Raw genomic sequence first — 23806 nt, 5'->3', positions numbered from 1 at the left:
CAGATCAAGGGAGATTATCAGTGGTCTTGTATGTCTTCCATTTTCTGATAATTGCTCCCACAGTTGATTTTTTCCACACCAACCTGCTTGCCTATTGTAGATTCACTCTTCACAGTCTGGTGCAGGTCTACAATTCTATTCCTGGTGTCCTTCGACAGCTCTTTGGTCTTGGCCATAGTGGAGTTTGGAGTCTGACTGTTTGAGGCTGTGGACAGGTGTCTTTTTATACAGATAACCAGTTCAAACAGGTTTATTAATTAATACAGGTAACGAGTGGAGGACAGAAGAGCTTCTTAAAGAAGAAGTTACAGGTCTGTGAGAGCCAGAGATCTTCCTTGTTTGAAGTGACCAAATACTTATTTTCCACCATAATTTACAAATAAATTCTTTAAAATTCCTACAATGTGAATTCCTGGATTTTTTTTCACATTCTGTCTCTCACAGTTGAAGTGTACCTATGATGAAAATTACAGACCTCTGTCATCATTTCAAGTGGGAGAACTTGCACAATCGGTGGCTGACTAAATACTTTTTTGCCCCACTGTATATATATATACAGTATATATATATATACAGTATATATATATATATATATATATACTGTATATATATATATATATATGTTTATGTATATATATATATATACAGTATATATATATATACTGTAAATATATATATATACTGTATATATATATATATATACTGTATATATATACAGTATGTATATATATATATATATATATATATATATATATATATATATATATATATATATATATATATATATATATATATATATATATATATATATGCAAATTGAAAATTATGAAAATTCATTTTTAGACAATATGATTTGCCTGAGCGGCTAGGAGACACCGAGAGTAAAAAGCGGTAGAAAGTGGATTAGAAAGAAAAGATAAAAAAATAAATAAATTTAAAAATTAGAAATTAAAAAAATATTTAACTTGGGACTTCCCGTGGGACGGATTTTGGATGCTGGGGGGCCGGATCCGGCCCGCTGGCCGTAGTTTGGGGACCCCTGGTAATGACGATATAACCAAGTCAAAAAGTGCCATGCTGATAAACTCCTATTCAACAGAATCGAATGTGATTCAAGCAAAATGTGCCAAATGAAAGTGCTGTATGAAAACAAACACATATTGAACACGACGTTGTGCCGCTAAGCACACAATTGATTGTTATTGTAGCATGCTAACCCACAAGTTTAGTAGTTCAAAACATGGCAGCATCTAACATTTTTTGTAACATATTCCAATCTTGTCATATAGAGGAACTTTGACTAAAGTTTTTAAAGAGGAACTGCAATTTTGGGTGGAATTTCGCCTATATCCTTATATAAGACAAGAACACACATTTTCTTTTTTTAATGCATTCTAAATAGTAAATAAATGCAATCAAAAGTCAGTTTACAATGGAGCCTATAAGAGTCGCTCTATTCTGCCTATAAAGCCCTTAAAAAACATCCAAATACCTCCATTAAGGTTTTATACACAAGCTATAAGTATATACGTATATGTAAGTATATAATGTAGTAAAAGGCACATTTATAATAACATTTACATATTTGGCTCATTTTAAGCATACATGGCGCATTAATTTCAAAAAACACATCATGACGTTCGATATTTTTTCGACCAACTACCGTATTTCCTTGAATTGCCGCCGGGTATATTGTATGCGCATGCCTAGAATTACAGCCGGGTCAAACTCATTTCGCAAAAGAATTAGCGCGTGCTTAGCATTACCGCCGGCTCAGGATTAACGCCGGGTCAAACTCGTTTCGCAAAATAATTAGCATATGCCTAGAATTTCCTCCGGGTCAAACTCGTCACGTCATCATTTTCAAAATGGAGGAGGCTGATTTCAATCATTTAAAATCGCATAAAGGGAAGAAGATAAAGAGCTACTCAGTAGGATTTAAGGTCCAAGCTATTGAATATGCTAAAAAAAAACAGTAAGCAGCTATGTTTTATTAATATACCGTAGCTGCGTGTGTCAAATATGAGTCATAAAATGAGTCCCGCCTCCTGGTGGTAGAGGGCGCTAGTGATCCTTCTTGCGACTACTCGGCTGCAGAAGAAGTGACAACAAGCAGCAACAGTTAGCAGCGATCGTTTATTTTTTCCTCTCGCTTGCACTTCTAACATGGAGGATTACATATCTAAAATAAAACAGTTTTCTAAACTGGACTTTCAATCGAAGCAGGAGGTAATACTTAAAGGAATATCTCCACCGAGACAGAGAGACTTTTAAAACTGAAGAAAGATAAGGAAGACTTCTATAAACAACTTATCGATTTTTTTTGTTCAGAAGGAGCTGTGCATGGACTTCATTTATAAGTAAAGGTAAGACCATAATAACGTTTTTTTAATTAAATGTGCTTTTCATGATGGTATCCTTACATCACACTTAAAGCGCAGGCCTAAATTTACTGCATGCCTTTGGTAAGCGCCGGAGTGAGAAGAGGTTTTAAAATAATTAGCGCATGCTTGCATTTACCGCATGCCTTTGGTAAGCGCCGGAGTGAGAAGAGGTTTTAAATTAATTACCGCCCCGGCGGCAATTCAAGGAAATACGGTACACTGATTACTACTCACTTACGACTTCATGAGAGCGCCAACAAACATAATAAAACATCAATGCTGTCAGTAGGATGCCGAATGATAGAATCTTGCTATGTTCCCGTTTAGATGAAGAATGAGTCAGTATCCTCGCAAAGAAAAAGGGAGGTGGAACCAAGCGCGTTTTCGTCTCTTTCTCGCCATTTCCGATATTATCGGACATCTCTATCTTGAACCCTATTAAAAGAGGAAAATCTTATTCATCTCATAATGTGATCTATAAATTACTTTGCTATTTATGTATTATAACATTATTTAATGTTTTATATGATTTACTCATTTGTCTATTTATTTATTCCCTTTATTTAATATTTGTTGTGTTACGGAATTAGTAACAAATGTGTTAGTAATTGCTATGCTACGAAAACGAGTAGGATTCTATAAATAAGCTCTGCTTCCTTCTACTCCTTTTCGGATATACTGTAATGAGAAACAATAATTAAGTGATGTATCATATTGTAATTGTATGCATGTTCGGAATACCTGCTCAGTGGCCTTGTGGATAGTGTCCGGCCTGAGACTGGAAGGTCGTGAGTTCAAACCCCGGCCGAGTCATACCAAAGACTATAAAAAATGAGACCCAAGTTATCATTACGTATATGTATTGTTGCATTTGAACAACTGTATTGTTGATAATAAAGGTAAATTATTGGTATTGTTCATTATCAATAGTGCTATTTCTAATGGTATTTGTATTGCTCATGCTCATTGTCATTTCTGTATTATTTTTTATTTTCGCTAACTGCTTATTTGCTATCACTTTTACCATCATATTTGTACATATTTGCTGATGTTGCTCTATTGTTGTTGTTGTGTTTGCTGTTGTTGTTTTTGTCTCTCTGTCTAATCCCCCTCTTGTCACCACAATTTCCCCCTCTGTCTTCTTTTTTTTCTCTTCTCTTTCTATCCCCTCCTGCTCCGGTCCGGCTGCACCAAATGATAATATAAATACATTTAATAAAGTCAAATACAAATAAGGCAACAAGAGAAGTATCCTACACTTCTCTTTTGTAAAGTAAATCTGAATAGCCGATATGGGCATCTACATCAACTATATGATTTGCCTGAGAAGCTGGACAGGACAACAACAACAAAAAAAGGGACCCATTGCCTCCTTGACTCAGCATCAAGGGTTGGAATTGGGGGTTAAATCACCAAAATGATACCCGAGCGCAGCCACTGCTGCTGCTCACTGCTCCCCTCACATCCCAGGGGGGTGAACATGGGGATGGGTCAACGAGTGTGTGTGACTATCGTTGGGACTTTACCTTTATTAAACAAACACCATAATCATAGTAAAAAAATAATGTTTTTGTTAAAATGTATGACTTTATTTTTGAACTACCGGTATATTATCCATTTGTGAAGGTATAGCAAAGCTTTGCGTTAGTCTTATATACAAAATAAGAATCCAGGGAGAAGTTTGTTCCACTTTTTAACAATATGTCGCCGTGGACAATTTCATTGAATAGTCTTTCTATAATGCATGCATTTAACACACCATTTTTTTTGCAGCTGTTTAGAGTATATTGACAGTCACTGTGAGCACAAAGGAAGTAGATCCATGCAGGCCAGCTAGCTCCAGGAAAACAAAGCTTCCACAAACAGAAAAGGAGGAGGGGGTCGTCAAGAAGCTATTATATTATAACAATCTGAAGCATCCTCTCTTAGACGACATGTAGTCATAGAGCATCATTATGATGCTATCATGTGTCCATTGACACAAAGCCTTGCGGTGTTTGTCACCGACCTTCTCCTCCTTTGTGGTGCATCCGATCCTCCGTGAATGGCTAAGGGACTTTCGCCGGCAAATCACAGAAGTACAAACGTTAAAAGGCAGCGTTTGAAAAAAAAAAAAAAAATCAGCGAACGAAGAGAATGTAGACGCTTTGCATGATGACAATAGCTTCTGTAGGGTCGCCATCAATTGGTCGGTAATGTTCAGCTAAGCTAATTGTTGTTTCCACATTAAAAATAAGCTTTCACTTGAGTCTAGTTATATGCGCCATTTTTTTTTATTTTTGTAGACGGTTTTATCGATTGGCATCCTTATTTAAGCATCAGCACTTTCGTTCCTTCTCTTCATTTTCTCTCGCTATACCTTCACGTGGACTACTAAACCTGGCAAAATGACGGGTTTTTTTTTTGTATATTCTCTGAATAAAGGTTTTCCAACCTCCACGTCCCTAATGATGTGTGTGTGAGAATGGAGCCTACCGTTTCTGCCGCAGTACGGTCTGGCTCCGGCCTCCACTCCCGCGGTTCCACCACGGCTGCTCAGTGCTTGCATGCACCGGCAGCAGCCAGGGAGGGACGCCCTGGATGGAGTCAGTTACAATGGAAAGCACTAGTTCCGGTTTTGCCTTTCAAAATAAAAACACTAAGGCGCTAAAGTATACGGATTAGTTTACTGTGAAAAATAAATCATACAACGTATCTGTACATGGGATTCGACTTGACGTTTGTTTTAAACCAGTGCCTGCGTCTACACTTCCAGCAACTCGACCACAGGTTCCGTCAGCAAGAACCGATTGGGCGGGTTTCCTGGTCTCATTTGGACACGTCTGAAATCCCGTTGGTGCTGCCGGTACTGCGTCTGCAATAACAGGGCTGTCCCCATTGACGTGTAGGGATGTGCACTTCATGTGAGTGCAACCCAGATAAAAAACAGAAAACAAACACTATATTTGTATATACACACTAGGGCTGTGGATCTTTGGGTGTCCCACGATTCGATTCAATATCGATTCTTGGGGTCACGATTCAATTATAAATCAATTTTTTTTCAATTCAACACGATTCTCGATTCAAAAACTATTTTTTTTCCTGATTCAAAATGATTCTCTATTCATTCAATAGATAGGATTTCAGCAGGATCTACCCCAGTCTGCTGACATGCAAGCAGAGTAGTATATTTTTGTAAAAAGCTTTTATAAAATTGTAAAGGACAATGTTTTATCAACTGATTGCAATAATGTAAATGTTTTGACTATTAAATGAACCAAAAATATAACTTATTTTATCTTTGTGAAAATATTGGACAGTGTGTTGTCAAGCTTATGAGATGCGATGCAAGTGTAAGCCACTGTGACACTATTGTTCTTTTTTTAAATTTTTTATAAATGTCTAATGATAATGTCAATGAGGGATTTTTAATCACTGCTATGTTGAAATTGTAACTAATATTGATACTGTTGTTGATAATATTCATTTTTGTTTCACTACTTTTGGTTTGTTCTGTGTCGTGTTTGTGTCTCCTCTCAATTGCTCTGTTTATTGCAGTTCTGAGTGTTGCTGCAGAGCCGGCCCAAGGCATAAGCGTACTAAGCGCTTGCTTAGGGCCCCGCGGCCACCAGGGGGCCCCCAAAAGCAATTAACAAAAAATTATTATTTTTTATTTTTTGCATGTACGAGTCTGACTGATGATATCTAAATGATCAAAGATATATTATTGTACAAAAACACAATTTTAGGTCAACATTTTTGCACATTGCTGTTTCAGGTTTTTGTTACCAAAAATAATAAAGTGAATCAGAATCAGCTTTATTGTCCAGTTATGTTTAACACACATGGAATTTAACTTCAGTAGATTGCGCTCTCTTTGTACAAAGTAAACATTAAATATGAACAATTAACTAAAAATATAAACTAGTAATTAAAGACTAATATGTACAAGACTGATGAGACAAGATGACACTTTTACTGTAAATACAAAGCTTTATCACTTGGACTGTTCAACCCCAGGCCACTCTTGTAGCTGAATGTTTTCTACATTTTAAGATTAGGAACCATATGTGGCACTCTGGACATCATTCGTTCATTCATTGGTATTATTTATGTTCTTAACTGGGCCACCCCCATATCTTTATAAATGACATGTCATTTGTAAAGACATGCCAGGCTGACAATAGGATAATGTAAACAACACTGCCAGAGCCGCAATGAGTTTATATATTATTTATATATTATTGGCAGAAATAGAGGGCCCCAAAATCAAATTTTGCTTAGGGCCCCATGGAGGCTTGGGCCGGCACTGTGTTGCTGGGTCGGGTTTGGTTTTGGAATTGGATTGCATTGTTATGGTATTGCTGTGTATTGTTTTGTTGGATTGATTATTATTATTATTTTTTTTTTTTATGTTTTTAAATAAATAAATAAAAAATTGATTTTTTAAAAATGAGAATCGATTCTGAATCGCACAACGTGAGAATCGCGATTCGAATTTGAATCGTTTTTTCCCACACCCCTAACACACACACACACACACACACACACACACACACACACACACACACACACACACACACACACACACACACACACACAAAGACATATATTATTTATATATATATATTTTTTTCTTCATCAAACATCTGAAATAAACATTTATGGAGTGAAATTACAGCCAGAACTCTACAAACACACAAACATTTTTTTTTACTCACGCCTAACGATTTGCAATCAAAAAAACTATATTCTTCAAACAATTAAAAACAAATCACATCCTGTGTGATCCACACACTTACGACAGGTGGTGCTGCTCACTCAATTTAAGGTTGCAAAGCCTCTTGTCTTGTCTCTCTGTTTTCACAGCTAACCACTAGGCATAACAACATAACACGGAGGTATCCATAAATAACATTCCATGATGACTGAGGAGATAATAAAATAAATATGTTAACTTACAGGTTGAAATTATTCCCCCTCGCTTCTGTTCGCCATTTTTACTCCCCACCAAGCTCTTTGTTATTTTTGGCGGACGGCACCATGTGCAAATAACAGTCTCTGAGGGCCTTAAATTGACGCAGCAGCACCACCTGTCGTTCTGGAGTGTGAATTACGGCTGCTCTGAAGGCAAGTGGGTACTTCCTAAACGCTGGAATATTACTGCCAAAAGTTTTAACTTAGGAAAATTGTTTTTAAACTTGCAAATCACTTATTTACTTGTAGAAAAGTGTTTTTTGTGTGGAGTTTTGGCAGAGTAATTTGACTCCATAATTTTCTGTCAATAACTAATCATACGCCAAAACATAGTTTTGATAGCATGCATCTGTTTTTATTCATTACATTTGATTTAAAAACAAATGTGTTATAGCAATTGTTCCAAAAACATTATTATAAACAACAATGTATAGTTACGTCTAGAGCTGTCCGATATTATCGGCCGATAAATGCTTTAGAATGTAATATCGGAAATTATCGGTATCTGTTTTTTTTAATTATCGGTATCGTTTTTTTTGTTTTTTTTTATTAAATCAACATAAAAAACACAAGATACACTTACAATTAGTGCACCAACCCAAAAAACCTCCCTCCCCCATTTACACTCATTCATACAAAAGTGTTGTTTCTTTCTGTTATTAATGTTTTGGTTCCTACATTATATATCAATATAGATCAATACAATCTGCAGGGATACAGTCCGTAAGCACACATGATTGTGCGTGCTGCCGGTCCACTAATAGTACTAACCTTTAACAGTTAATTTTACTCATTTTCATTAATTACTAGTTTCTATGTAACTGTTTTTATATTGTTTTACTTTATTTTTTATTCAAGAAAATGTTTTTAATTTCCATCAATTTTCTACCGCTTATTCCCTTTGGGGTCGCGGGGGGCGCTGGAGCCTATCTCAGCTACAATCGGGCGGAAGGCGGGGTACACCCTGGACAAGTCGCCACCTCATCGCAGGGCCAACACAGATAGACAGACAACATTCACACTCACATCCACACACTAGGGCCAATTTAGTGTTGCCAATCAACTTATTATTTATCTTATTTAATTTATTTTTTTTATTTTTTTTAAAGGACCTTATCTTCACCATACCTGGTTGTCCAAATTAGGCATATCCATCCATCCATTTTCTACCGCTTATTCCCAAATTACGCATAATAATGTGTTAATTCAACGACCGTATATATTGGTATTGGCTGATATCGGTATCAGTAATTAAGGGTTTGGTCAATATCAGAATATCGGCAAAAAGCCATTATCGGACATGTGTCATTTTGTAAAATCTCAAATAAGAAAAAAAAAATTGGCACTTTGACGTCACGACGTAAAACTATTCCCAATTCAAAGACGCTTGGTTATGTGACTTGTACGTACCGGCAGAGGGGCGGAGTATGTTGTTTGTCCTCAATGCTATGAACTGATCACTTGAAGCAGTCCCAGTTGGTAACATTAGATACTAATACTTTTAACTAAGATCTAAATATTTTCCAAACACTATTATGTCGAGTTTTAAGTTGTTTTTTGTTTAATTTCGTTTGTCGGGATGACTGCAGTGATAGTAGAACCTACAAAATATCGCTATTGGTAACTGAAAACCTGAATGTGTTTTAGCCAAGTAAAGAAAAGAAACACAGCAGTTATTTTTCAAAGTTGTAATGAAACGCCTTTTTGGTTGGAACCTTGTTGACCCTTCGGGTAACAAGTTAACACACATCGAGCGCTCCTATCCATTTGAAGTGGTCGTGGCAGGAATGCGCTTCGGCGAATGAGAAAACAACATGGCGGACCAGCGGGACGTTCAAAATTGTAAACGAAACGCGAACTCCAGCATTTTAATGTCGGGTAGTTCAGCGGTGGCCATGGAGATTAAACGGAAGAAAATACGACAGAGTGCCTTATTCCAGCACACAGAGGTAAGGATAGGTGTTTTTAGTTTCCCGTCGTGTGGTCGTCAGCTTGGAGCGACGCCCGGTCTAAAGTTCAATGAAACAGGACAACAAATAAACACTTAATGACATTGATACATAAAATAATAGTTACGTCTATTTTGAATTCTATTAAATGTCACGAATTTGGATTTATGATAACTAATCTACACTGTGAGCTAACGCCTGTAATTCAATAGGGCCATTGTTACTCACTTGTTTGAATTCAAACCTGTGTGCATTCAAAGTTGTCATTTTGCATGATTACACACACTAGTAATTGTCTTTAAAAGCACACCAAATCATAAAAATAAATGTCCAGGGGACAGGCCCGGCCCTAACCAATCTGGCGCCCTAGGCAAGATTTTAGGTGGCGCCCCCCCACATCTGCAGTGAAGTGTATATACTCACAAGAAACCGAATAGCTTTGTCTTTGACCTTTTTTTTACTTAAAGAAAGCAAATTAACAATCAGAATAGTTAACAAGATAAAAAAAAAAAAAGAATAAATAAATGAATGCAAAAAATAAAAAATGAATATATGAAATACAATATTTTTTACATACATATTGCTTAATTAACATTAATGATGTGCACTTTAACAACTAGGCTTACAACTATACCTAATATATAAAGGGGTGGAAAAGTGACTATTACCTGCAGGGCAAACATTAGCTAACCAGAAGGCAATAACAATGTAAACAAAAAACACCTGCTTAAAAGATCTAATACAAATGTCCCTGAGGAATGTAAGGTGGGAGTACTGTAATTACCTAACGTTACATTATTATTTTCCATAACAATTTAGCCCCCTCTACAATTAACCCGACATTAAAACAGAACTAGCTATTTATTGATTAGCAATTGCCGAATCATGTAACATTAGCTTAATGCTAAAAAGCCAGGTTACTATCACATTCTGTAACAGACAAATAATTTCATGTAGGCTAACGTTACCTACCTGCTACCTCTGTCTTTTTCTCGTTTCTCCTCCTCTTCTTTTCTGTTTTTTCTTCCCTGGGCACCTGACAGTTTTGGCCGTTTTGACATCTTGTGTTGATTTTTTGATGTGGCGACGTCCAAAAAGAGTCATGATACGGGAAGGGAGGGGGTGCACCGTGGGGGTGGGGTGGGGGGGGGGCGTAATGTTGTAACAAATAATATTTCTATTATATAGGCTTTACTTTGCATTTTAATTAACGAGGGATTATTTTTTGTATTTAGAAATAATAGTACCAACTTTTTTTTTTTCTCCAACATTTGTGGCACTGGCGTGGCGCCCCCTGATGGACGGCGCCCTTAGCATTTGCCTATACGGCCTATGCCACGGGCCGGCCCTGCCAGGGGATGTTCACATTTGGTTGGGACAGATTACAATGAGCAGCAGGTGCATTGAGTTACTAGTATGGACAATAATGACAACTTTTAGAAACCCCAGAACCAATTGTATTTGCACTATTTCAGTCATAGTGCAAAATTCATATCTGACTGAACATTTATTTATAAGACTACAATACATGCATTTATAAGACTTCGACTTACCTTTGTTGTCATTCAAACTGTTGCAAACTTCCCAGTGTTAAAATGGAACTAAACAATTAAATACAAGCATTTTGGACGTGCAACTACCGGTACTTCTTATACGCCTTTAAGCACTCTTTGCAACTAAACAACGCAAATCAACACAGGGATAAGTTATTGTAGATTTGAATAGTTTTGCATAAGTGAAAGAGAGACTTTAGTCATTATAATCCGTCTTGTTGCAAGAACGCCAAAATTCAAGACAAGCTGGACTTTGAGGTGCGGATGCGAGACGGCGCCTATAAGCTGCTGATCGCTTCCAGCAAGAGAGAGCAGATCCTCAACGCCTCTAAGAACCTGCTGACCTGCAACGCCAGGATCAAAGCGTACATTGGTCAGATGGAGAAGGAGCAGCATCTGCATGATATGAGAGAGAGGTAAGTAAATATAACGGTTTACCATTTCTGCAAATACACATTAGTACATATTTATTCCCATAAAGAGACCAGTGACCGAGATGAAGATGTGTTTACGGTATATATTGTTGGCTAAAGCTGTATAATGCTGGAACCCATAAATGATTATATTATGCATACTTGAATGTTGTCAATCACTTCTTTAAGTGCTTTAAGTTCTTTCTAAGTGCTATTTCATTACAATAAAGTATTTATCGTACTATGGCATTTAAAATGACATTGCAGGCTTTCAGAGGAGCGTGTGCCTTGTCGAGCAACAATCGCTCTGTCTGGTGAGTCAAAAAAGTCAAGAACAGAAAAAAATAATCTTGAAATGAGCTATAAATGTATAGCGTTTGTATTTGGTAAAATTGAGTTTTCTCTGTTGCAGGTATTCGTATTCCATTAATGTGGAAGGATCAGGATCACTTTAACAACAGAGGAAGTGAGTTTTTCCTCGTTCTGCTTCCATTCGTACATCGACACCGTGTTCATATTTTTTAGGCTCGCGGCGAGTGGCTCTGTTCTGTCTGATGAAGATGGGTTCTCAGGTGTTTGACACCAAGATGGTAATAGTGGACAGATCCATCACTGACGTCTGCTTTGAGGAAGTCACCATCTTGTAAGTACTTCATGAGATTAACATTTTTGTAAGTTATTGTCAAAAATATATTGCATCCTTGATTTTGTCTTTTTACCGTCATGAACTTTTCAGAGTTAGTTAAGTCTTTTTTTGTCCGCCACTCACTTGCCTTAAAATTGTGCACGTAGTGTTTAAAAAAAATACAGTCCTCCCTTGCCACACTGCACTTTGACGTTAAGCATTTTCAAACATAAAAAGGGCCAAAGGCACTAAAAATATCAATACTTCAGCAATATTGGCCACAAGATGAGACCAAACCAATCAGAGTGCACTTAACTTATCGTGGCCACTGATTGGCTCAGCCTCCGGCAGCATTACTACCGGTACATTGAATTAGAATAGTGTAAATGTGACTATGTGGGGGTTATTTCATGTATAGAGGGATCTCCTAATGTTAGAACACATATTTAGAATATCTTTAAAAAACAATTTATGCTTTAAAGGCCTACTGAAACCCACTACTACCGACCACGCAGTCTGATAGTTTATATATCAATGATGAAATCTTAACATTGCAACACATGCCAATACGGCCGGGTTAGCTTACTAAAGTGCAATTTTAAATTTTGCGCGAAATATCCTGCTGAAAACGTCTCGGTATGATGACGTCTGCGCGTGACGTCACGGATTGTAGAGGACATTTTGGGACAGCATGGTGGCCAGCTATTAAGTCGTCTGTTTTCATCGCAAAATTCCACAGTATTCTGGACATCTGTGTTGGTGAATATTTTGCAATTTGTTCAACGAACAATGGAGACAGCAAAGAAGAAAGCTGTAGGAGGGAAGCGGTGTATTGCGGTCGACTGCAGCAACACAAAAACAGCCGGTGTTTCATTGTTTACATTCCCGAAAGATGACAGTCAAGCTTTACCATTGGCCTGTGGAGAACTGGGACAACAGAGACTCTTACCAGGAGGACTTTGAGTTGGATACGCAGACACGGTACTGTGAGTACGCATGCAGCTGCGGCTTCCAAACATTTGATCACACGTGCGTGCCGCTATGTGCATGTCACGTACGTGACTTTGGGGAAATATATGTGCTGTATGAACTTTGGGGAGGTGAACGGTACTTTGGGCTGTGGGATTGAGTGTGTTGTGCAGGTGTTTGAGTTGTATTGGCAGGTTATATGGACGGGAAGGGGGAGGTGTTTGTTATGCGAGATTAATTTGTGTCATATTAAATATAAGCCTGGTTGTGTTGTGGCTAATAGAGTATATATATATGTCTTGTGTTTATTTACTGTTTTAGTCATTCCCAGCTGAATATCAGGCCCCACCCCCCTCTCACAGCATCTTCCCTATCTGAATCGCTCCCACTGCCCTCTAGTCCTTCACTCTCACTTTCCTCATCCACAAATCTTTCATCCTCGCTCAAATTAATGGGGAAATCGTCGCTTTCTCGGTCCGAATCGCTCTCGCTGCTGGTGGCCATGATTGTAAACAATGTGCGGATGCGAGGAGCTCCACAACCTGTGACGTCACGTGCATATCGTCTGCTACTTCCGGTACAGGCAAGGCTTTTTTATCAGCGACCAAAAGTTGCAAACTTTATCGTCGATGTTCTCTACTAAATCCTTTCAGCAAAAATATGGCAATATCGCAAAATGATCAAGTATGACACATAGAATGGACCTGCTATCCCCGTTTAAATAAGAAAAGCGCATTTCAGTAGGCCTTTAACTATGAAACTATTTTAGTTTTACTCTAGTCAGGCCTGGAACCAATTAACAACAGTAAAGAAGGGTTTATTATATAGCTATTTCTTCTTACACTAAGCCATATTCCTACTATTGTACTATCAATTTATTTTCATTTCCTGTTAAATACCACATTTGCCATTCTTTTTTTGCAGTAAAAAGGTGTTAAGTCATTTTTATTGGTTGTAATTTTTTTTTTTTTTAACAATATATGTATGTCTTTTTGATAATTTGATAATGATATATATAAAAACAATGTACTGAAATAAAATAAAGCCATGTATTAAAAAAATACAAAACTTGCAATTTTTGCAATAAAAGGCTCAGATTTTGCCAAAAATTATACGTTAAAGAAAAATGATAAACATCTTTTAAGTACAAAATACCAAATTCCTGATTGTTTCATATTTTTTTGCATTAGGAGAGCTTGTAGTACAATATTCTCTTTTTCACACATTAAAAAAAATTTTTTTTATGAAAAATTAGTAAACTAAAATATCGTTTATTTTTTAAATTAATCCTAACGTAAACTGTTCTTCTCTATGATAGCAGCGATGCAGTTCCTCAGTTTGAGCTGAGAGTAGAGCTGTGGAGCTGTGCCGTGGACGAGGAGCTGACTTTAGTAAACACTCCTAGAAAGCTGGCCAAAAAGCTCCGGAACTCTTTTGGGAAGACAGCTGGCAAGAAGCTCTGCCCCCTGCTGGACAGTCCCGACCCTGACACTTTCCTTCAGTACAACCCAGTGCCTGCGTATGTTGCATTGTTTTACCTTATATTGTGTTGCGTGAAACCCACTTTAGCAGTGTGCTGGGAGCTAAACGTGACAATGAGTCGCCAGTTGAACAATTTGTGTATTGTGATGCCCGCTCGCTCAACAAGTTTTTAAACAAAAGACGGCAACATGAGACTTAAAATATGCTTTAACATGTTTGGTGTTATGAGACGAGAATTTGACAAAAAGCAAACAAGGGGAGGTGCTATCTGTGATGCCTTTTCACTACTCTTTAACGTATACTTGTATACATACGTATATTTGTGGCTGTTGTGATGCATTATTCAGCTAAACTCTGTATTATATGTGTGGTGTTGTTCCAGAGGAGCTAAGTACAACCTGCTGGCCTACTCTACCATGCGACTGCCTGAGGCTGAAAGCAGCTTTCAATCCATCTCGCTCGTTGTGCTGCTAAATGGTAAGAAAACAAAAACATATTTTGTCGTGAAATGTTTATAAGGGCTTACTGTCTTTGGAATGTCAATCAAATGCATATGTTGTTTTACACCAATGTTCCATGCTTATCTTGATGTAAAAGAGTAAACTGAAGGACTTCGTAAACAAGCTGGCAGTGAAAGCATTGTTGTTATGAAGTGATGGTACAACATAGCACAAGCATGATAAAACTAGCCCAGTCTTTCTATCGACTGCCATGAGATTATAAATGCCATTTTCCCCCAAAAAATTATAAGACAAAACCAAACTATGTGTGTGAGTGACGGAAAGAAAAAGCTCTGACTCATTTAGGAAGAAGCTGTTTGGCGCCACCTGTTGGTCTGCATGTATTAATTTGTAGGCCTTGAATATAACACAACCCCTCTTTTTCAAGATCTGCATTTTTTAGACAAAAAAGAAGGACTGAACACTAATGTGTGTGACTGACAGGAAGAAAAGCGCTGACTGGCTTGTGGAGAACTTGTTTGGCATCACCTGTTTGTCTGCATGTGCAAATATGGAGACGTTAAATATAAGACAGCACGTTCTTTTTAGAAAACAATGCATTTTTAAAGACAAAAAAGACTGATCATCAGTGTGTGTGTGTGTGAGTGACAGGAAGAAAAGCTCTGACTGGCTTGGAGAAGTTGTTTGGCACCACGTGCAAATACGTAAATCTTGAATTTGAGACATGTCTTTTTTAACAGCCGCATTTCTAAAGCAAAAAAAAAAAAGACGGGTAATCTGTGCGTGTGAGTGACTCCAAAAAAAGCTCTGACTGTCTTGGAGAGAAGTTGCTGGCACCACCTGCTGGTCTGAATGTGCAAATCTGTAGACCGTGAATATTAATATTGGGTATTCTTTAAAAGCATATTTTTTTATGGCTAAAAAAGACTGGTCACTAGTTTGTGTGATTAACAAGAAAAAAAGCTCAAACTGGCTTGGAGAGAAGTTGTTTGGCACCACAAGTTTGTCTGCATGTGAAAATCTGTAGACCTTGAATAAAAGACACTTCCTAAAAAAACTGGTCACAAGTGTGTTTGAGTTACGGGGAGAAAAGCTTGAATATAAGACACCCAGTCTTTTTTTAAGACCTACATTTAAAGACAAAAAAGACTGATCACTTGATTCTATGTGACGGGAAAAAAATGACTTGCAAAAAAATTGCGTCACTTTTTGTTTCAACATTTATAAATCTGTAGACGTCAAATATAAGACTGACCATTTAGTTTCTGGTCTTTCAAGACCAGCTTCTTTTTAGAACAAAGACAAAAAAGGCTCAAATCCTGTCTTATACAGAGATTTTTCCAGGAAAAACTATTGTCTTTATATTCAGATCTTTGTGCTTTCTTGGATCTACATTATGTTGTTTAATCTGCATTTAGCCACCTTTCTTCCATCACTTTCAGCTGATTGGTCGTCCTGGCTTCCACTTTACGGCAATCTGTGCTGCCGCTTGGTGGCCCAGCCTGCATGTATGACGCAGCGTGTCATGGCAGGCTATCTCAATCAGAAGGTAACGTCACCTGTTGTGGACGTTGCTGCTTCTTCTTCTTTTATCCCCAAAATCTAACAAGTCTATCCTATCCTATCCTAACAGTCTGTGTTTGTGTGCCCAGCAAAGCGTGGAGGGCCTCCAGCGCTGCTGCAGACTCTACTGCGTGTTGAGCGCCGCCTCCTTGTCATGCTACTTCAGCCCAGAGGAGATTGGAGCTAAACTGCAGCCCACACTCAGCCTGGCAGTCAACAAGGTGGGAAGATGACTTTAGTGTAGTGCAGGGGTCGGGAACCTTTTTGGCTGAGAGCCAAATATTTTTAAATGTATTTACGTGAGAGCCATATAATATTTTTTTTAACACTGAATACAACTAAATGCGTGCATTTTTAAATAAGACCACCATTTTTTGAGTACAATAAGTCTCTCATTCTTTTTAATAACATTGTTATTCTGAAGCTAACCAATAATAAATAAAATACTTCTTACCATTAATGCGACTTCTTGAACAGGTGCGGTAGAAAACGGATGGATGGATTAAAATGCATGAGAATGTTTTATATTTTGAACGTTATTTTTAACACTGATTACCAGCGGAATTATTCAGTACTTATACTGTTAAATAATGTCAGCTAAGATTTATCTGAGAGCCAGATACAGTCATCAAAAGAGCCACATCTGGCTCTGGAGCCATAGGTTCCCTACCCCTGGTGTAGTGTAATGTAGTGTATTGTAATGTTGTGTGGTGTGAAGTAGTGTAGTGTGATGTAATGTTGTGTAATATAGTCTAGTTTAATGTGATGTAGTGTATTGTAGTGTTGTTATGTAGTATAATGTGGTGTATTGTAGTGTTATGTGATGTAGTGCAATGTAATGTGTAGTGTAGTGCAATGTAATGTAATGTAGTATAGTGTAGTCGGTCACCTTCACTTTGGACACGCTGCTTTTCATTTCATGCTCACTTGAGCTTGTTGATTAAAAATGACAAATCCACATTTAAAGCAGTGTGATGGGGAAAAACACCTAATTTAATTAGAGATTAATAGGAAGTGTTCTAAGTTGATTACTTTGTGTTGCTTCAAGGACTTGCACCTGATCACTATTTTCACTTAACTCTGCCATGCCTTTTTTATGCATTCCTTTAAAGTTAACAAGGTATACTGTTATTCCTCTATGAGAACAAAATTATAAATTACATCCGCATATTTTCACTTTTTATGATAACATTTTGTATTTTCTCCTCAATTCTGCCATTTTATTATTGTAAGAGTTTGACTTTTGACGCACTTTATTTTGTAAAACTACAACTTTTCCCTCCGAATAATAATTTTTCTTTTGACATTTCCGTTCTAAAAAAAATATAAATAATTTTGAACATTTTACAGAAATATTCTGACTTTGTTTTGTAAAATTACAACTATTTTCCTCCCAAAACATTTTCTTCCCGTTGAAAATGTTAACCTTTTTTAAAGAAATATCCTGAATTTATTTAGTGAAATTACAACTTTTTTCTCCCAATACCATTTTTTCTTAATTTTGCCATTTTTCATGCAAAATGCACCCTTTTTTCACAGAAATATCCCGACTTTATTTAGTAAAATTACAACTATTTTCCTACCAAAACGGTTTCTTCCCATTGACAATTTCAACCTTTTTTCAAAAAACACCCTGACCTTTAGTAAAGTTACAACTTTTTATCTCCCAATACCATTTTTTCTCAATTCACGTAAAAATTTGACTTTTTTGTTTTCCAGAAATATCCTGACTTTGTTTTGTAGAAATAATACTTTTTTCCCCTCCCACTGCCATTTTTCTGCTGTAAAACTTTTTCTGTAGAAATAATTGTTTTCCTTCCAAAGCTTCTTTTCCCCTCAAATATTTATACCTTTTTTACAGAAATATCCTGACCTTATTTGCAAAATTACAACTTTTTACCTCACGGCAAGATTTTTTTCTCTTGATAATTCAGCCCTTTTTAAAACAAATATCCTGAATTTACTCTGTACATTTTTTTTTTATCATATTACTGCCATTATGTTTTTTTAACAGAAATAGTCAGACTTTACATTTTAAAATTAAAACTTTTTTTCCTCCCAGTAAGATTTTTATCTCTTTATAATTTAGGCCTTTTTATACACATTTCCTGAATTTACTCTGTGAGAAATGTTACCTTATTCTGCCACTTTATGTATTTTCTATTTTTTTTACAGAAAGTCTGACTATTTTTTTTAAATTAAAGCCTTTTCCCCCCCGAATACCATGTTTTCCCTTGTTTCTTGTGAAAAATATATATATATTTTTTTCCAGACATAATCTGACATTTAAAACTTTTTTTGTTCCAATCTTATTTTTTTACTAATAAAAATTATAAATATATTTTTGAGAAATCATGACATTTTTCTCAGAATTTTACGACTGTACTCTAGTGAAGTACAAATATTTTTTTGTCTACTATACTTACTTGAAAAGCTTGAGGATTGCGTGAATTTTCCTGGGTTTGTGCAGGACACTCGAATCCGACTGATGGAGAAGGAGTCAGCGGGCAGGAGGAGCATAAGTCTGTCCATCATCAATTGTTCATCAGAGGGAACTCACACTGTGGTCTTCACAGCAGACACTGAAGAGGAGCTGTATGAATGGCAGGAGGCCCTCCAGCAGCACCTTTATGATCAGAGTGAGTTTGTCAAATGGTGTTTTTGTATGGAGGAAACTTTACTGTCTTAAATGACTTAGTAATTACTGACTAAAAATTTTAATGTAATCGTAAATTAAACATTAGAATCACTTGAGGGGAAGCAAAAATGGAAAACAGTGCTATCTGCTGGATGTGAGGGGTATTTCTTCCTTAATGCAGACAGCAAAGTGTGGCCATGTCAGGAACACAAACTCATATTCTATAAATTAATTTATGCTGTGTGTTGCCCACCAGGTGAGTGGCTGCACTGCTGCAAACAGCTTATGAAAATAGAGGTTGCGTCGCCACGGAAACCCTCGCTCTTCCTCGACAAGCAAGCGGACTGTGTTTACAACGAGCTGAGTGAGTACATGGAAAATGAGATTGAATTAAGCAGAGGAGGAACATTCACTGGAGATTTGACCCTTGTTGATTCATAGAAAGTACTAGAAGACCTCTAAGTAAGTTGTGCAGTGCATCATATCTTTTTAATTCAAGGAGGGATTTGTGTTACATGAGTCGCTTCCATCTTTTGTTTTGACATTTTTGGAATTGTAATGAGTTCGCTATTGTTTATTTATTGATATTTATCCAGAAATCATTATTTAAAATGTTTTTTGGATTTGTTAGATACAGTAAATCTGTCATTTGACCATCAACAATATTATGCATATTTTGATATTATTTTTTTAAAGTGTAAAATAATGAACTTTACTATTACTATTTAAATTATTTTATTCATATAGTTATCAGCCTATCATTAATATTTTTATGCCATTTTCGACTGCATTATTAAAATCATTATGATGTAAATATTAAAAGTGTATATCAGACCTAAAAGTGAGTGTTTGTATGCAGGTATAAATTCTCCCGGGAGGTTTGAGGGCATCACAGACATCATCCACAACAGGATTGAGGAGACAGAAGGACGCTTCCTGATTGGTCAGGAGGAGCAGACGCAGGCTGCTGATTGGTCCACTCTGTTTGATGGCTGCCACTCAGTGGTGGTGCAGAAGAGGAATGGTCCATCCCAGAGTCAAACCTCCACCCCTTTCTCTAGCCCTAAGGCCGCCTCCAGCTCCGCCCCCAATAGCGGCAAGAAGCGCCGTGCCCCGCCCCCTCCTCCTTCTCACCCTGACAGACCCCCTCGTCCTCCTGTTTCCCACCGGGAGAAGGAGAACTCCATCACGCTGCGCCCCAAGACCAAAACGGGCCGACCGTCCTTGGACGCCAAGTTCTCCGCCATCATCCAGCAGCTCCAGCGGAACAACTACGGGGGTGCGCCAGCGCTCGGCCGCAAGAATGCTCCGTTGGGCGTTCTGGAGGACTGTGGCGAGGCTCCGCCCCCTCACCTGAGCCACCGGGACTCAGGTGAACGTGGCTTTGAAAGAGGCGGCCATGTTGGCGGTCCTACTGATGCAAGCAGGAGCCGAGTAAGGAAGTCTTTCAGGGACAGGATGAACCTTAAAGCTGCATAAAAATTACTTTTATTACTGCCTACAACCTTTTATACATGTAGTACAGCGTAAGTTTACTGCAGTCCGTACATGTATTCAAAATCTAACAAGTCTATCCTACTACATTTCATACATGTACTACTGTGTACTTTTACTACATATCATACATTTATTACTGCGTACGTTTACTAGTTTGTACATGTATTACTGTGTACTACATTTCATACATACTGCGTACATTTACTACGGTTTTTGCATGAATTACTTTGTACTTTTACTACAGGTTATTCCTACTTCGAACCGCAATCAGTAAGTTTTGATCTTATGTTTAAGAAACCTCTTTTATACAGCAGAACCTCTAAAGTCAAACAGCGCTGAAACAGACCACGAATATTGTATGGCGTGAGACCTCTCCGAGAAGGATGAATTACTTTGAAGCGAATTACTTTGTGAATTACTTTGTGAATTACTTTGAGCGAATATTTGTATTCAAGCGAATATTTGTCTTTTATTAACAGCCTCACTTCTTTTTCAACCACAATTATTAACAATATAAAAATTACACTCGTAAAGTACACGTATATTTTTTTAGGATATCAGGAGTGAGACCTCTCAGTTGAAATATCAATGTCTTTGTGTTTTAGCTTTTTCTTGGCGAACATTAGGCGATGACATTGGTGCTCAACTGGCGACGTCGCCCAGTTCAAAACGTACAAGCGACTAACATTTTTACAAAAGATTCCAAAAAAACACATAGTACTCTTCTTATATAGAAGATGCTCAAAAACAGCAGAGCACTCTTGTCATATAGAGGATCTTTGACCAATGATTTTGAAAAATATCTTTAAAAGCAGCAGAGCACTCCTGTCATGTAAAGGGTTTTTGACGAAAGATTCTTAAAAACAGCACAGCACTCCTGCCATAGAAATAATCTTTGACTCACGTTTTTGACAAAAGATGCTCAAAAAAAGCAGAGCACTTTTGTAACATAGAGGGTTTTTGACCAATGATTTTTGAAAAATATCTTTAAAAGCAGCAGAGCACTCCTGTCATGTAAAGGGTTTTTGACGAAAGATTCTTAAAAACAGCACAGCACTCCTGCCATAGAAAGGATCTTTGACTCACATTTTTGACAAAAGATGCTCAAAAAAAGCAGAGCACTTTTGTCATAAAGAGGGTCTTTGACCAATGATTTTTGAAAAATATCTTTAAAAGCAGCAGAGCACTCCTGTTATATAGATGATCTTTGACTCACGTTTTTGACAAAGATCAATAAAAAAAAGCAGATAATTTCTGGCATATAGGGGATCTTTGACTCGCGTTTTTGACAGAACATTTTTAAAAACAGCGGCCTTCTGTAAAATTGAAGATTATTGATTCGCTTTTTTGGCAAAAGATATTTAAAAACAAGAGAGCACTCCTGTCATATAAACTAAAGGATATTTGACTCGTATTTCCAGGAAAGACCCATACAAACAGCAGAGCACTCCTGTCATATGGAGGATCTTTGACTTGTATTTTAACAAAAGATCTTTAAAAACAGCAAAGCACTCTGGCATGTCGAGGATCTTTGGATTTGCCTTTTTGCAGAGCGGTCCTGTCATATGGAAGATCTTTGACCAGCGTAAACGTTAAAAGGTATAACAGTGTTGCAATGACATTGTTGAGATACAAAATAAGAATAATAGTTAAAGTACAAGCCCTTAGAGTTCCTCCAAAACTGTTTGAATAATGTTTTATTGTTATTTTCCTAAATCATGTTAAAATGATACAAGATCGCCTGCACAGTTAAAGTTTTTAATGATGGCCAGTTTGACCCTGCAACAGATTATTTTTATTTACATGATTTCCATGAGTTAAAAAGAAAACAATTGGCTTTCAAGGTTCTGCTATATTCTTAAAGATTTGTAGCAGTAAATTGTAAAAAAAAAACAACCAAACAACAAAAAAACCTCTTCACACTGTCGGTGATGTGTCCCTTAAAACCTGGAAGACAAATAAATCCCAGGAGCTTTTCATGTGAATCCATCATAAATATTGTATTGATTCATCAATCTCACTAAAATGGAGCAAAAAAAAGCAATCCAGTTGGAATTGATCATCTTTATGAGCACTATTTTATTTCCACTACTTGTACTGCTGATTCTTCACATTCTCACGAAGTGTCCCACTTGATTGTTGTGTGCAGCCCATAAACTTCCCTCAATGACTAACATACAGTCATTGTATACTGTGCATACAATATAATATAATCATCATTCTGAGTGAAAATAGACTAACATCATGCTTCAACAGCTACTTAGCCGTAAATGATCCCAAATCAATTACTTTTATCTTTACCTTTAAATCGTCGTGAGGAAAGAAGTGTGTGTGTGTGTGTGTGTGCGCGTGTTTGTGTGTGTGTGTGTGTGGTGTGTGCGTGCGTACAAGGATTGACTTTAAGCCTTCCAAGCACTGAAAGCAGATTGGAAGAGGAGGAGGTGAGGCGGATTGCAATTGACTAGCAGCAATGTGTTGCAGAAAGATGCTCTCTGCGCTCTGTATGCGTTAGAAATCCATTCAATCCATGTCAAAAAAACAAGACAAGGTCTGCCGAGGTCAGCGCTCGCAGCAAAGTAAAGACAGCGAGAGAAAGAAAGCAGTTTATTGTTGTGATTGTAATCTTTTACGACTAGAATCACTTACTTTAATTAGTTTTACTGTTTATGAGCAAAGACAAACTTATGTACTTAGTTTTTTTTTAAAGATCTTTTGTCTTTTTTATGGACTTTAGCACAAGAAAAAAATAACACTTGGTTTCATCTAACTCCTGTTTAGCATATTGATTATGTTGTTAGTTAATTAGTCTTGTGTTGTTTCTTGAAATGTGATCTTTTTAATGGGATGGGAGAATGCCACTGAATGTTCTGAGCTTCTGTTTCCATTCCTCTGTTGTATTAAGAGCAATAATGTTGTATAACTTTTCCTTTTAAAAGTCAGAATAAAAGTTACCTTCTAATAATACTTTTTTCGTTTTATTGCAAATTCCACAATGACACGTTTTTCCTGGAGAATAAAGTTATACTTTTCCAAGAGAAAATATGAAATACATGTTTATGGTGTTTCAGTGTGATCAAGAAGAAACACAATAATGAGAAAATTGAGGAGGGGAAAGGGAAGATGAGAGAATGTGAAGATGGAGAAAGAGAAGGAAAGGAAAATGACAAGAAAAAGAAAAGGTAGGAGAAAGAAAAGTAAAACAGAAAGGAATATAATGGTAAAAGGGGGAAAAGAAAATTCAGCAAACAGGGCCGGTTCTAGGCAGGCATATGAGGGGCAGTCAGAAATGTGAAGGGGGCACCATGTGTGCATG

The 23806-nt window shown here is 37.1% G+C and overlaps 2 protein-coding genes across 5 annotated transcripts in view; one reads left to right on the top strand and one right to left on the bottom strand.

Annotated features, from left to right (window-relative positions):
* Nucleotides 1-4811, bottom strand: part of cep170aa (centrosomal protein 170Aa) — a 101849-nt gene extending 97038 nt beyond the window's left edge. For all 4 annotated transcript variants that reach the window (XM_061965235.2, XM_061965262.2, XM_061965244.2 and 1 more), the window contains exon 1: nucleotides 4393-4811. In XM_061965235.2, coding sequence (XP_061821219.2) covers nucleotides 4393-4566 — 174 coding nt within the window. In that variant the 5' untranslated portion in view covers nucleotides 4567-4811. The remainder of the gene's footprint in view (nucleotides 1-4392) is intronic.
* Nucleotides 4812-9086: 4275 nt separating this feature from the next.
* rtkn2 (rhotekin 2) lies at nucleotides 9087-23457 on the top strand. Its single transcript, XM_061965206.2, has 12 exons — nucleotides 9087-9292; nucleotides 11071-11261; nucleotides 11526-11572; nucleotides 11671-11724; nucleotides 11784-11901; nucleotides 14171-14371; nucleotides 14717-14811; nucleotides 16238-16344; nucleotides 16448-16579; nucleotides 18829-18997; nucleotides 19253-19360; nucleotides 19856-23457. The coding sequence occupies exons 1-12, from the start codon at nucleotides 9158-9160 to the stop codon at nucleotides 20473-20475; spliced, it is 1977 nt and encodes a 658-aa protein (XP_061821190.1). The 5' UTR covers nucleotides 9087-9157; the 3' UTR covers nucleotides 20476-23457.
* The last annotated feature ends 349 nt before the right edge of the window (nucleotides 23458-23806 follow it).

This window comes from Nerophis lumbriciformis, linkage group LG02 (genome assembly GCF_033978685.3).
Source record: "Nerophis lumbriciformis linkage group LG02, RoL_Nlum_v2.1, whole genome shotgun sequence".
Lineage (NCBI taxonomy): Eukaryota > Metazoa > Chordata > Actinopteri > Syngnathiformes > Syngnathidae > Nerophis > Nerophis lumbriciformis.
Note: the sequence above shows the minus strand (reverse complement) of the source record. Positions and strands in the feature narration are given on the sequence as shown.